The sequence below is a fragment of the Podarcis raffonei genome, chromosome Z, assembly GCF_027172205.1.
Source record: "Podarcis raffonei isolate rPodRaf1 chromosome Z, rPodRaf1.pri, whole genome shotgun sequence".
Taxonomy (NCBI): Eukaryota; Metazoa; Chordata; class Lepidosauria; order Squamata; family Lacertidae; genus Podarcis; species Podarcis raffonei.
Window position 1 is genome coordinate 18586203 of NC_070621.1, and position 15253 is coordinate 18601455.

A 15253-nucleotide genomic window follows, 5' to 3' on the forward strand; every position below is an offset into this window, starting at 1 on the left:
TTTTATCTCCATAATCCCCCAAGCGTTTTAATGCTGGGAAAGTAATGGCATCCTAAAGCCAAATTTAATTTAAGACTTTCCCTCGCTTTTCAGAGTTGGATTTTTTGCAGAGACAGCGATAAGTCTTGCTCACTGTCTGTATTTAAAATATCAATCATGTTTTGAAAGCGAGGGATCTTTGCGCGCGCGTACGCACACACACACACACACAGCAGTCTGGGCTAAAGAGACAGCTGTATGGGTACGTGTTGTATTGAGATGTGATCAAAAGCAGGAAATTGCTCATTTATAGAATCGTAAAGGGACCCAAAGGGTCATCTAGCCCAACCCCCTGCAATGCACAACACTCAACTAATGCATCCTTGAAAGATGTCCATCCAGCCTCCAAAACCATGTGACAGCCCTTTATATATTCAAATATGGCTACCCTGTCTCCTCTCAGTCTCCTCTTTTCCAGGCTAAACATTCCCAACTCCTTCAACCATTCCTCATAAGGCTCAGTGGGAGAGCATCTGCTTTGCCTGCAGAAGGCCCCAGACCCAATCCCCAGGTAAATCTTGGGGAAAACTCATCTCTGGAGAGCTGCTGCTGGTCAATGAACAGAAGAACTTAAGAAGAGGCTGCTGCATCAGGCTAAAGGGAGTCCCATCTAGTCCAGCATCCTGTTCTCACAGTGGCCAACCAGATGCCCTGATGAGAAACCCACAAGCAGGACCTGAACCCAAAAGTCCTCTCCCCTCCGGCAGTTTCTAGCAACTGGCAGTCAGATGCATAACTGGTTTTGATGATGGAGGCCAGATACAGTGGTACCTCGAGTTGCATATGCTTCAGGTTACAGATGCTTCAGGTTACAGACTCCGCTAACCCGGAAGTAGTACCTCGGGTTAAGAACTTTGCTTCAGGATGAGAACAGAAATCGTGCAGCAGCGGCAGTGGGAGGCCCCATTAGCTTCAGGTTAAGAACAGTTTCAGGTTAAGAACGGACCTCCGGAACAAATTAACTACTTAACCCGAGGTACCACTGTGTAGCCATTGTGGCTAGTAGCCATTGACAACCCTGTCCTCAATGTATTTGTCCAATCCTCTTTTAAAGGCGTCCAAGTTGGTGGTCATCACTGCCTCCTGTGGCAGTGAATTCTATAGTCTAACTGTGAAGAATGGTTTTCTTTCTTCTGCAGCATTTCTTCCTAGGGGAGTTGCTCCACCACCATTTTTTTTTCAGTTTGGTTGCCCTTTCCTGGACCTTTCCCATCCCTGCTTAATCTTCTCTGAGTGTCTGAATAATGAGCAAGATGGGCCTAAGACAGCTTCTTATAATATGAATGACCAAAAATTGTTGGAAGGTTGGAAGGCATCCTGAAAAATCAAACACACATGAGGTTTTAATTTTAATTTTTTTTCAACCATTCTGCCAAGAAACATTCATGAAAAACTGTGAGCAGTTTTTGGCTCAGCCAGGACTGCATCAAATCTAAAAATATAATGCTATGTGTGAGATAATTACAGGCTATTGGACTTAGATCAATGTTAGCTTTTCAATGCAAAAACAGAGAGGCATTATGGGGGGAGAACAAGTGGGAAAGTTTGTTTAAGAACAGTTGCTCTGGCAGAGGCCCTTGTTCATAGAATTGAAAGAGAACCCTAAGGTTGTCTAGTCCAACCCCTGCAATGCAGGATTAACATTTAAATAATCCCTGATAGACAGCCACCCAACCTCTATTCAACTAAAGCATCCTTGACAGGTGACCATCTAGACTCTGCTCAAAAACTTCCAATGAGGCACACCTTTCCATAATAGGTGGGATATAAATATTTTAATAAAATATATGTTATTCAGACTGTCATTTTTTAAAACCAACCATTATCAACTGATGGCTTTTTAATTGATGTTTATATTCCCCTCGTTGATATTTTACCTGGCGTGTGTTGCCTTGCTGTAACTTTATGAAAGTGTAGATTACCAAATACCTGCATTGTATGGGGTTGGACTAGATAACTCTGTGGGTACCTCCCAACTATAAAATTCTATGATTCTATGAAATAAAATAAATAAAGGAATTACCTCCCCACCCCCAACTACAATTAAACCTGACCTTCATAAACCTTCTATCTGAGTGTGGGAGGTGAGAGGTGCCCTTTCTTGCCAATATTCTTCAGCAAAACACTTTCTCCTGATTATGTCCACCACCCTGAGCAGGACTGCATGCTGAGCCTTGCCCTGGAAGAGATGAGATTCTCATGCGTAACAACTCCATCTGGCTATCTTCATGAGCGCAAACCCCGAAGAAGTGTCTCAACTCCCTTTAAAACTTCAGTTGGGATATTTTGTTTTGATGCACACACATGCACACACAGAAAGTAGTGTGCGTGTGTGTTGTTGTTTTTACTGCTCAATTATAATAAATAAAGTCATCTGATTCTCAACCATTGTACCTCAGTATAAGGAAGTTGAGAGCCTAAGCAAATGAAGATTTTGTATTCTGCAAAAACTCTGCAACACTTCCGATAACTTTTTTTTAGCATGAAGCTGGTCAATTATTTCCAGGTGTTACTTGATTTGGTTAAAACATGCACAAGAACATGAGAAGAGCCTGCTGCTGGATCAGAACAAAGGGGGCATACCCAGTCCAGTTTATACTTTCCCCAGTTGCCAACCAGGTGCCTATTCTGGACCTTAGCACAACAGCTCTCCTCCCTTGCAGTTTCCAGCAACTGGTGTTCAGAAGCACTGCTGCCTCAAACCGTGGAGGCAAATAGCCATCAATAGCCCTCTCCTACATGAATTTGTCCAATACTATTTCAAAGCCACTTAGATTGGTGGCCATCACTGATTCCTGTGGCAATGAGTTCCATAGTTTACCTAATAGGTCAAAAACTAGATGGACATCCAAATCATTGTTGCATCTCATTATATACAACACGTTTCATTGTGCAATGTCTTGCAAACCCATTTTCCACCCCTGCCACCCCAATAAATTCACTGGTGGTGATGATAGTACTAATTTTGGATATATATCCCTGCTTAACGTTAATATCTCATAAACTATGGAACTTACTCCCACAAGTGGCAGTAATGCTCACCAGCTTGAACAGCTTTAAAAGAGGATTGGACAAATGAAGCTTTTGATGGCTACAAGCAATGGTGGCTTGGCTTTGCCTCCCCAGTCTAGAGGCAGCAATGCTTCTGAACACCAGTTGCTGAAATCGTAGGAGAGGAGGGGGCTCATGGGTTCAGGTCCTGCTTGGAGACTTTCCATTGGAGCATCTGCTTGGCCAGTGTGAGAGCAGGATGGTTGGCTAGATGGGCTGCATTTGGCCTGATCCGGCGGGCCAAATGGACTTCCTATTGGGGCATCTGCTTGGCCACTGTGAGAAAAGGTTGCTGGACTAGATGAGCCATGGGTCTGATCCAAGAGGGCTTTTCTTACGCTTTTGCATTACAAATTGGCTAAAACATACAAAACTCTTGTCAGCGCATTGCTGAACAGAAACACACATCCACCAGAATTTGCCTCCTCCCTTGCAACCTGCTCTGTTTCAATCCACTGCGTAGCACAAAAGCCCAGTGGAAGTATTTATTTCCAGACGGTCTCTCTTCCTACACTAACGGAAGTAAAATTAGACTTCGGGGAACAGATTGCTGGAGGGGCGGCAGACTGAGGCTGCCAAATCACTCTCCAAGCGCGCCATCTCAGGCTTTGTAGCAAAATGACTGTCATTGTCACCATGAATTAAAACAAACTCAACTGTTGATGGATGGTTTCTTGAGAATGGCTGAGGGAGAGAGGGCGGGTCTGATGGATGGATGAACAGTGCCGTTCTAATTCATGCACTCCAAGGAAATTTTAATTAACGCAAACAGGAACCATTTTGTATTGATACAGCAAGCAGCAGTGCTTAAGAACATATGAATGCAAGTGCCTTCTGGGTCATCCCAAAAGGAGCCCATCTAGTCCAGAATCCTGTTCTCACAGTGGACCACCAGCTGCCCTAATGGGAAGCCAACAAACAGGACCTGAGCACAAGAGCAGCACCTTCTCTTCCTTCAGTTTCCATCGTTATTCAGAATCATGACTGCCTCTCCAACTTAAAACAAAGCAAGATGCTAGTCCTCATAGTTCCAAACAAATGGACTGGATTACATAGGCACATAAGAAGCTGCCTTAGAATGACTGAGAAAATTGGGCCCATCTAGTTCAGCAATGCCTACACTGACTGGCAGAGGTTCTCTGGGGTTTCAGGCAGAGAGTCTTTTCACAGCCATGTCTGAGACGCCATTGGGGATTGGACCTGCGGCATTCTGCATGCAAAGCGGATGCTCCACCTCTGAGCTACAGCCCCCTCCATGTTGTTATTATAGAAGCACTTCTTCTAAACTGAACAGCGCTTGGATTGACTCGTTTATTACTTTTCTCTGTTACAAGGCAGCAGATGCTACATAAAAGAAAATTAAAAATCCTGCCATGTTAACATATAGTGGGAGTGGAATTGTAGGTGCAGATTAAATACAACAAACCTCCCTAGCCTCCTTTTCTCACAGTGGCCAGCCTGATGCCCAATGGCAGAACCTGAGGACAAGAACACTCTCCTCTCCTGCAGTTTCCACCAGTTGATATCTAATTGTAGAGGCAGAAAACAGCCATTGTGGCTAGTAGTCATAGAAAACCTTCCCCCCCTCCTCCTCCTCTTCCTCCATGGATTTGTCCAATTCTCTTTTAAAGCCTCCAAGTTGGTGGCCCTCACTGCCCCCTGAGGGAGTGAGTTCCATAGTTTAACTACATGCTGTGCAAAGGACTTTCTTTTATCCATCCTGAATCTTCCTACACCCAGCTTCATTGCATGTCCCCAAGTTGGGGGGGGGGACTTTTCTGTATAGACTTTCTCTGTGCCATGCATAATTTTATAAACTTCCATCGTGTTACCTCATACTCACTTTTTCTCTAAACTAAGAAATCCCAAATGCTGCAACCTTTCGTCATAGGGCTGTCACTTCTTTGATCTTTTGGGTTGCCCTTTTTCTCAACCTTTTCCAACTCTACAGGGACCCCTGACTATTAGGTCCAGTCGCGGACGACTCTGGGGTTGCGGCGCTCATCTTGCTTTACTGGCCAAGGGAGCCGGCATTTGTCTGCAGACAGCTTCCAGGTCATGTGGCCAGCATGACTAACCCGCTTCTGGTGAACCAGAGCAGTGCACAGAAATGCCATTTCCTTTCCCGCCGGAGCAGTACCTATTTATCTACCGGTACTTGCACTTTAACGTGCTTTCGAACTGCTAGGTTGGCAGGAGCAGGGACCAAGAAATGGGAGCTCACGCCATCACGGGAATTTGAACCTTCTGATTGGTAAGCCCTGGGCTCTGTGGTTTAGACCACAGTGCCACCCGCGTCTACAATATCCTTTCTCAGGCAGGTGAGTGACCTTCACAGGCCAGCCTGTAGACAGATAGATAATTAGATTTACTTACTTACTTATTTACTTACTTATTTCAACAGATTTATACACCACTTGATTGCCGCCACCCCCCACTCAAACCACAAAGCAGTTTACAAAGAGAATGAAGCAATTTGTAACTCATGTAAAATATTTGCCCATAACAAGATACATTACCCAATAAGCCATCAATTGCCTTTAGGAAGAGAATCTAGGAAGAGACTGATTGCAGCGTTAGCTGGTAGAGAAGGTGTCCAAGTCGACACTTACTCTTCAGAGCCAGAGGTTGGAAAATAAACAACAGGATGGGAAATTCACTTTCATGCCTAGCTTTGAAATTCCCACTATTATTATTATTATTGTGGTGTTGTTCCTGGAAATAGTAAATGGTACCAAATTTTTGCTGTGATCTAGCAAAGTCAGTCTTGCTGCTAGGCCCAAGGACTGAGGAAGTTATAACTATCAATTATTTTATTTTATCATAAAATTTATACACTGTTTGATTGTGTTTTTTGGAGGGGGACACAACCTCAAAGGGGTTTACGAAAAGAGTAAAACAATAAAGTTGTCAGTATATTTTAAAAATCAGCAACACACTAAAAACAGATTAAAATGTACATCAACATTCTACATGGGGTAAAAAGGTAAAGGTACCCCTGACTGTTAGGTCCAGTCACAGACGACTCTGGGGTTGTGGCGCTCTTCTCGCTCTATAGGCCAGGGGAGCCGGCTTTGTCCGCAGACAGCTTCCGGGTCATGTGGCCAGCATAACTAAGCCGCTTCTGGCGAACCAGAGCAGCGCACAGAAACGCTGCTCCCACCGGAGCAGTACCTAGTTATCTACTTGCACTTTGACGTGCTTTCAAACTGCTAGGTTGGCAGGAGCTGGGACCAAGCAACAGGAGCTCACCCTGTCGCGGGGATTCGAACTGCCGACCTTTCGATCAGCAAGCCCTAGGCTCAGTGGTTTACACCACAGTCCCTTCTACATGGGGTAGGCTTGCCTAAATGAAAATGTTTGTAGTGGACTCTGAAAAGAGTACAATGAAGGGACCTGCCTAGTTTCAAGAGACAGAGTTCCAAAGTCCACAGGTGCTGCCACACTTAAAAAAACAACAACAGATTTCTTGGAAATGTGGAATGGTTATTCTGTGCCAGTGGTTGAGTGAGTGCAGGTGGGGCAAGGCAACATTGCGAGTAAACCGGTCCCTGTATCTCGCAAGATTTGGCCCTTTTTCCCTACTGCAAAGCTCACCTATTTCAAGCACTGTGTGCTATCAAACTTCTTCCAGGAAAATGCAAGTGGTGAGGAACAGGGCCCAGCTTCTCCAGACAATTAAAATCAGTGTGTGTCCCTTTAAGAGGGGGCTCCCCATCCCTCAGGCAGAGCATAAAGCTAATGCAATGAGGCAGTTGCCACGGTAACAGCACCAACATCCTTTTTTGAAAGGGGTGGGGAGAAAAGAAAGCAAAAGGGAGTCTTCTAGAGCAAATTGGCATCCAGCAGTAAAACCCACATCTGATGCCAGCGCATATGTTAATCTGGCCGATGGGTAACATCTATTTAAGAGATGGCTCTTCCTTTAAAAAAAGAAAAAAAGTGTATTTGTGTTTCATGAGTGTGTCTGTGTGTGCCAGAATTATGCGTGTTTTAAACTGCTGCTCACACCAGTAGATTCTTCCCTCAATCCCCAGAGCCTGACTGCTTGCTAAATATTATTTTTTTCCTATCCTCCTCCTCTTTCTCCATTGCTCTATGAAGCACATTAAGAGTACTGCCATTATTTATTGATTTATTTAAATTTATTATAATAATACCGCTCACTATAGAATATTAAATTATTTGATGTTGTTATTTATTTATCTATTTATTTTTAAAAAATTGTACACTGCTGTGTCATAATAAAAACATCAGAGTGGTTTACAGCAATGAAAACATAAAAACATACACTAAAAGCATCAAACAGTTTAAAACAGACATCAATTAACCACTGTGGAAGGATAAACTCGTGTTTTGTTGAAAATAAATGTCATTCATAAAAAAGAAAAGATCACTTGTATCCTTTCTATGTTTGCATCCGTGGTCAACACTGTTTCTCTTCTAGAAGAGTCAAAGATGAGGATGTCAAAGAATCATAACTGGGTGTAACTGGAAAGGCACCCAAAAGTCACCTAGCCCAGCTAAATAATCCCTGGCACATGGCCACCCAACTTCTTCTAAAAAGTCTCCAGTGAAGGAGAGTCCACCACCTTCTGAGGGAGTCCTTTCCACTGCCAAACAGGATGCAGCTCAGAGGCATATCTAGGGGTTGGTGAAACTGGTCCCCACCATGGGCACAGGCACAGGGTGGTACAAAAACCACTTCAGAAAACCATCTCCAGTTATCTGTGTAAGGTTGTGAGTTTAGACAAGAGCTGGGAGCTGAGCCGTAAGAGAAGTGCCAAGGTGATGTGAAGGTAGACCACTGGAGACTATGGCGTGTATAATGTATATTATTGTGGCAATGTGACACCTCTGTCATGGTGAGATCTTGCACCATGGCACAAAGATGCGTGAATTTTTTTGCCCTTCCTCCTTGCAACACAGTTACTCCAGATGCTTCGAGAACTTGAGTCACATAAAATGTAGTCATTTCTAATGTGGCTATTGCAGTAAAGTGTGTGGGGGTTTTTTTCCTGTAGGGGTGCTGATACAGCTTGCCAAAGGCAAAAGGGACCCTAGGTACACCTCTGAAACTTCCTTATACAGAGTCATGCTGGTCCAACTAGCTCAGTGGTGAAGACACTGACTGGGAGCAGCAGCAGCTATCCAGGGTTTCCCAGCCCTATGTGGAGACACCACTGGGCTTGAGCCTGGGAACTTCTGCAAGCAAAGCTGGTACTCTTCCACCAAGCTATGCATCGTCGCAGAAATATAAAGTACAATTCTAGTCCTCATGGTTCTGAATAAAGAACTGAATGAAACAGGAAGGGAGAAATCTGCCTTATATCTCAGCATTAATTATCTACACTGGCTGGCAGCAGAGCTCCAGGGTTTCAGGCAGGGGGCATTCCCAGCCCTGCCTAGAGATGCAACTGGGGTTTGAGCCTGGGAACTTCTGCATGCAAAGCAGGTGTACTGTACGTTGAGCTACCTCTCTTCCACAGAGGGACTGCTCCTCCTGGGAAGGCTATTACTGCCAGGGCGTGTCCACTCAGTCGCTGCCCCCCACCCACCCACAAAGCTCCTTCACCTTGCATATTCAAAGCAAAGCAGTTGAGATTATTGGGGGGGGGAGGACCCAGTATTTCCCAGTTTATCTCTAGTAAAGGTTCACTGAGCACGTGGATCTGCCCCTGAACTCCCCCATCCGTGGGAATTTTGGGGTGGGGAGGGCATGAAGCTTAGTTGAAACGGGAGGTTTAGAGGAGGGGCTACGTTTTCCCATATGGAGCTGGGGTGCATCTTCAGAAGTGGAGGTCTGACCATAGAGAGCTGTTCTCGATCTGGGGGGAGGGGAAGTCTTTCCAAACACCCTGGACCCCTGGTCAGCCCCCTTCCCCTCCCTCCCAATGCATCCACCCACCCGATCCAGCCTCACTTTCCCTCTGTTTAGTCAAATTCACCCCGCCTTGGCTGATGTCACATCCTGCTCCGACAGCCCCCCCCCTTCCCAGTCAGTGCCTTGCAAAGCTTCCTCTCTTTCTCTCTTTTTCTTATTTTTAATCCTTACTTTAGCCCCCCCCTTCTTTCCTCCTTCCTCCTCAACCCCCCCGCTTTTTTTTCCAAGGCAAACTTTTGGCAGGAGAGAGAAAGGAGAAAGACACACCATCCTTTGGGGTTGGCTTGAAATCCTTCCTCTCCGATGCTTTTCCGATCAGGGGAGCCATTGAAACACCCAGTGGGGGGGAATCATATAACCAGAGACCGGGCAAGGAAAGAGCTCTGAGAGGACGAGAGATAGAGGGGAACTGGGGGGCGCATTGCCAGAAATAGAGGAAGATGCCCGGGGCCGCTGAAGCTGGTCGCTGTCCCTTCCCAGGGTGGTGCTGAACCTCCTCAAGAGAGGCAGCGAAGCATCCTTTGCAACGGGCTGCGACGGAATCCGGGAGCAGAAGAGGCGGCGGCAGCAGGAAGGAAGAGACCCCCACCCCACCAAGCCCCGAGGACGAGGCGGCTCAGTCTATGCCCGAGCCTGGAGCCCCCCGCAAGAGCCATGCGACCCGCCAGCAAGCTCCTCAGCCTCCTCTTCCTCCTCCTGATGGGCACAGAACTCACCCAAGTAGGTGCCTTTCACCCTAACGTCACCCCATCCTTCCTTCCCCCTCCCATTAATGCCATGCACAACCAACACCACTCCACACACACACAAACACACACACACCAAAGCACAGAAGCTTTTCAGCTGTCCCTTCTCCACCGTTTCCCCCTCACCCCACATTTCCAAACCAGCATGCCATTAAAGGTCATTATTTTCTCCTCCTTCTGTGGGGCGGGGGGGGGCTAAAATTGGTCTGGAGAGGGTGGGGGTGTCTAAGGCTGATGTATTTCATTTGTGGAGAACCGCTGCATCTTTGGAGACCAGATGCCTGAATGCTCCCCCGCGCGCGCACACAAGCTGCAACTTCAATTAAAAGTTGAGGTCCTGCCCCAAAGGGCAGAGTCCCTTTTTCTGTTGTGCTTTCGCACTTTTCGTTTGGGGCGAAAGAGTGGGAAGGAGAGGAGACTGAGGTCAGCGGTGGCAGGAGCTATCCGATGTCCTGAAGACGGGTGCTGGGTGCTTCCCCCACCACCCACAATCTTGGGAGTGGTGCGGAGCAGGTGGGACGCTAGGGAGGGAGGGAGGGAGGGAGGGAGGGGGGAAATGGGGGCGTTGCTTCTAGGGGAAGCCTCTAAAGGAAATCTGGCCTGGCAGATGCTTCTCAAGTTACTTAGCAAGAGGATAAGCCAGGAGGAGATGGGCAACCAAGACTTGAAACTGAAAAAGAGCTGCAGATCTCAAAATATCTATTATTTCATAGATTTCAAAAATTGTAGAGTTGGAAGGGACCCGAGGTGTTTTCTGCTCCAACCCGCTGCAATGCTTCTGACTATGTATGCTTCCAAGTTCAGATTCTATAACCTGTGTCTTTTCCTACCCTTTCAAGAAAAATCATAGGAAGTGGAGGGTGTTGGGATTTGCAGAGAGTGGTATTCAAATTTGGATGTTTCTTGCTGGAAGAGTGTGGGAGCCCTTCCCCCACCTTCACTTTCCCCTCCCCCAACCAGGTAAATGAGTCTGCAAGGGAGAAAAAAGATGACTTTTTCCATAGGGAGTTATTTGCTTTTCTTCAGCCCGTTTTTCCACCCCGTGCTGGGGAGAGGGCATGGTGAGAAGTCCTCTGGATATGCTGTATCCAAGCTGTGTCTAAAGAGAGAAAGGAAGGGAGTAAATAGGAATAAGAAAAGGACCCTCTCTTAAAGAATCCCTGTTCTCTACTCTGTTCAGAGGGGGAAATCCTGCCATTTTCCTGCCTTTTACATCCCTTCCCTTGTTTCCCTGCCTGGTTTCCTTTGAACCTGAAATGTATTGAAGGGAACACATCTTTAAAACTGCTTCCAACACAGGTCTGTTAATAATACAGAGGACTGGTGGCTAACTGGGAGGGTGTTAGAAGGATGTGTTTTTTAAAAAAAAACAGGGATGGGGAGAGAGGGTTTGGGAGTGGGGATGTCTGGCTTTTGGGGGGAGGCTGAAGAAGGCTTGCACCTGGCAACCAAAATTTCGGTGTGACTGTGTGGAGAGGGGGGGTGATCATGCCTGTTAAGGGAAACTGCGCATGTCCCAGGGTTGGACAAAGGCAAGGGTGAAACGGGAAAGACTTGCCCTGAAATTGACAAAGAGCAGCTGGTCTGTTAATGTGCTGAGACAACACTGTGTTAAAGTATCCCTGCTGAGTGGTACAATTCTCTATCTCCCACCTACCCCCATAGATGAATAGGGGAGGCATTTCTTTCATGGGGTGTCTCAAACTGGTAGCTGGTGCCCCTTCCCTACCCACCACCCCCATCCCTCCAGTGCAGCCCATACTCCTCCAAATTGCATTTATGATCGGAGCACCTGTTCTCCCCACACTGATTCCCCCCTCCCCATCTATTTGGTCAAGGACAATGGAGGCATTTGTCAGGGAGAGGGAGGGGAACAGGTCCTTGCATTCTGCATCTGGACACAGGAATAGTGAGGGGAGAGGCAGGTAGGAAAGTAGATGAGGAGGACCAATGAGACAGGGACAGGCTTCACTCAGCATCACTCTCAGGTTTATTGCATATACCCCAGAGATGGAGGGTGGTGGGTGAACTGGGTGGCAGAAAGGGCATGGCTTGTTTCCTGTGTCCTGAGAATGGTGGTGGTGACAATAATAAGGAATCAATTATTATACACACACACACACACACACACACACACACACACCATGCTTAATTGGGGAAGGGCCATGGCTCAAGTGGCAGAACACCTGCTTTGCACGCAGAAGGTCCCAGCTTCAGTTCCCAATGGCATCTCCAGGTGGAGATGAGAATGTTCTCTGCCTGAAACCCTGAGGAGCAGCTGCCAGTCAGTGTCTAACTCAGTACAAGGCAGCCTTCTGTGTTCCTATTCAAATTAGCCTTTTACTCAGAACCATGAATCTTAATTTATTGGTGGGGGGAGAGAGGGCCACACAGCTCAGTGGCAGAGCATCTGTGTTGTATGCAGAAGGTTCCCCCATTTCTATTTATTCAGAACAATGAGGACTAGGTTGTTACTTTTTGTTTAGGGGAAGGGCCATAGCTTAGTGGCGGAGCATCTTCTTTGCATGCAGAAGGTCCCACATTCAACCCCAAATGGCATCTCCAGGTGGGGTTGCCTGAAGTCCTGGAGAGCTTCTGCTGCCAGTCAGTGTAGACAATACTGAGCTACATGGACCAATGTTTGGACTCTGCACAAAGCAGCTTCCCATTAACTGAATTATGATTTGATAAATGCATATCCAGAGATTAATATTAATGTTGTTGTTATTTCCAAACCAGAGCAGCACTGATGATGACCACAAGTTGCACAACAGTTTACGGTACTGAAAGCATGTTACAGGGATTCAGTCATCCTTACATAACAACTCTGAGAGGCAGTTCAATATTGTTGTTACTTATCCCCTACAATGCAGGCTGAACGGGGGGTGGGGGGTGGCAGATAGGCCAAAATGAATTTATGGCTGAGGTGAGATTTGGAGGAGGGTGTCTCCTGGTCCTCTGTGGACTCTTTGCCAGAAAGGTGCTGGTGTGGTAATGGTGGCATTGGAAAGAACGTCTCTGAATGTGTGGGTTTCATTCTTCTGGCTTGCACTGCTCCATTCCCATCACAGGCCCACTTCCATCATCCAGAAGACCTCCTGATAGGACAGTGTCTGCAGGGTGCCTTCTCCTGAACAACACAGGGGTTGGTTGGAGATGTAGGGGATTTTTATTTCTTTATTTCATGAAATTTATGCACTGCTTAATTTAAAAACAACAACAATCTCAACGTAGTCCCCCCCAAAAAAAAAAAATTTGGCGAATAAAATTATCAATAAGAAAAATTAAGAGTAATTTAAGATTTCCAGAAAAGTTAAAATAACAGTAGGGATAAATCAGATTAAAACTCGGAGCAACTTTCTAAACATCCAAGTAGGTTTGTCTGAACATAAATGCTTTTAGCAGGTGCCAAAAAGAGAAGGTGAAGATGCCTGCCCATTTTTAATAGGCAGGGAGTTCCAAAGTGTAGGTGCTGCGACACTAAAATATCAATTCCTTACAAATGCACAATGGTTATTATGTGGCTCTTGTCACAGTGACAGTTCTACCCATCACAGCAGTCAAGTGGGCATATATGAGGGATGATGTGATCTTTTGGGAAATCTGCATAAGGCTTTATACACCAATACCAGCACCTCGAACCTAGCCAAGATTTATTATGTGAATATTGTGTAGTAGATTGGAAGGCGTGGTTGTGTGGGCTTCCAGGAGAATAGCAAAAGTTCCTGCCTGCTGTAGTTGGTTGTTGGGCATGCAAACAGAGCTGAGGCGAGGGCTGTGGAAATATTTCCATTTCCACAGTTCCAAGTTAGAAGCAGCAGGGCGGTGTTGGGAGCTCACTTCTGGAGGAAATGCTTCTCTCACACACATTTCTGACTGTACATCTGACTGGATGCTGCTAAAGCATCTCCAGGCTCCCAGTTAAATCCTGATGAATATAAGGGTATAGGAAGATAGATGGATGGATGGTCCATTGCTGTATACGGCAACTTTCTAAATTCTATTGTAATCTCACCCTTTGTTCAGAACAATGAGGACTGGAATCTTGCCTTATAGAGGTGAAGGGCCAGCACTTAAAGGTAGATAAACTGCTTTGTGTGAAGAAAGTCCCAGATGGCAATTGCCCCAATTGCATCTCTAGACAGTGCTGGAGAAAGGCTCCAACTTGAAAACCTGCAGAGCTGTGGCCACTCAGTGTGGACCCCACACTGAGCTAGATGGACCAATGATCTAACTCAATATAAGACAGCTTTCCTATGTCTCTGGGAAGGGCAGTAGCTCTCTGCTTTGCATGCAGAAGATTCCAGATTAAACCCCTGGCATCTCCTGGTAGGGTCAGGAATTTTCCCTGCCTGAAACCCTGCTGAGATGCTGCCAGTCAATGTTCACAATTCTGAACTTGATGGACCAAGGGTTCTATGTCCCTGCTCCTTGCTTTGCTAACTCAATGCTATTTGATTTCTGCAAAGGAATCAAATTGAAGCTCTTGCTCTTTCACCACATAGCCCAGTTTCTAATTCCTGGACTCTGCAGGGGTTTCAGGTTTCCATTAATCTTGCTCACCTGACACACACAGTCCTCACTAATGGCTTTGTTCCAGACTCCACCCAGTCCCCATTGCCTGCAGGAACTCATTTATATTTCTGTGCCAAATCTACATTTCCAATTCCTTCTCCTGGCCATTCTCTTTCTCCTCCAAGCCACTGTCTCCCCATCCCTGCTGAAAACCAGCCCAAGAAAGGCATCATTGAACTTTAAGGAGATATAATGTTTTGGTCCATGGGGAAAGGTTTGTGTTTGTTCATGATGGCTCAGAAAAACAATGTTCATGGCTAAATGCAACAATATGCACTCTGCTTTCGGAGCCAATGGAACAGACATTGCAATAGTGTAGCAAAGGCGCCGGGTTAACCCAAAGTTTGGGGGGGGGGCTGATGCACATTGCACTCATGTGACATCATACATGTCTCCCAACACTATGCAGGCCAGACCAGCACATCCTAGCAGAAAGTTGGACCAGCCTGTGTGGTGTAGGGAGACACCACGCAGGCTGGTGCAGCCTTCTACTAGGCCTCACTGGTCCCCATGGCATCAGAAGATGCTGCAGGGGCTGGCACAGCCTAGCACGAGGTCGCACAAGCCTGTGCGGCATCTCCCAACACTGTACAGGCCAGTTCAGCCTTCCACTAGTGTCAGGAGATGCTGCACAAGCAGGTGCGACCTTGCATCTCCCCACAGTATCTCCTGACACTGTGCAGGTCATTGCAGCCTTCCATTGATGCTACGCTGTGCTCGGCTTGGCAATTCGGCCTTCTTCACCCTCTCAGTATTTGGGGGACTGAGGCCCCTGTTAAGGAATATTGAGGAGGCTGATGACACCTCCCCCCCCCTAAAGTCTACAGCACATGCCTGAGTAGAGTAGGAAGATTGGCTCATAAGAGCATAAGAAGAGCCTGGCTGCTTGATCAGGCCAACGGCCCATCTAGTCCAGCTTCCTGTTCCCACAATGGCCAGCCAGATGTCTCATAAAATG

At 46.5% G+C, this 15253-nt stretch overlaps 1 protein-coding gene across 1 annotated transcript in view; it reads left to right on the forward strand.

Moving 5' to 3' along the window:
• Positions 1–9058: 9058 nt before the first annotated feature.
• OLFM1 (olfactomedin 1) overlaps positions 9059–15253 on the forward strand; it is a 48699-nt gene continuing 42504 nt past the window's right edge. The window contains exon 1 of the mRNA XM_053373490.1: positions 9059–9694. Within this exon, the coding sequence (XP_053229465.1) occupies positions 9629–9694 (66 nt within the window). The 5' untranslated portion in view covers positions 9059–9628. The remainder of the gene's footprint in view (positions 9695–15253) is intronic.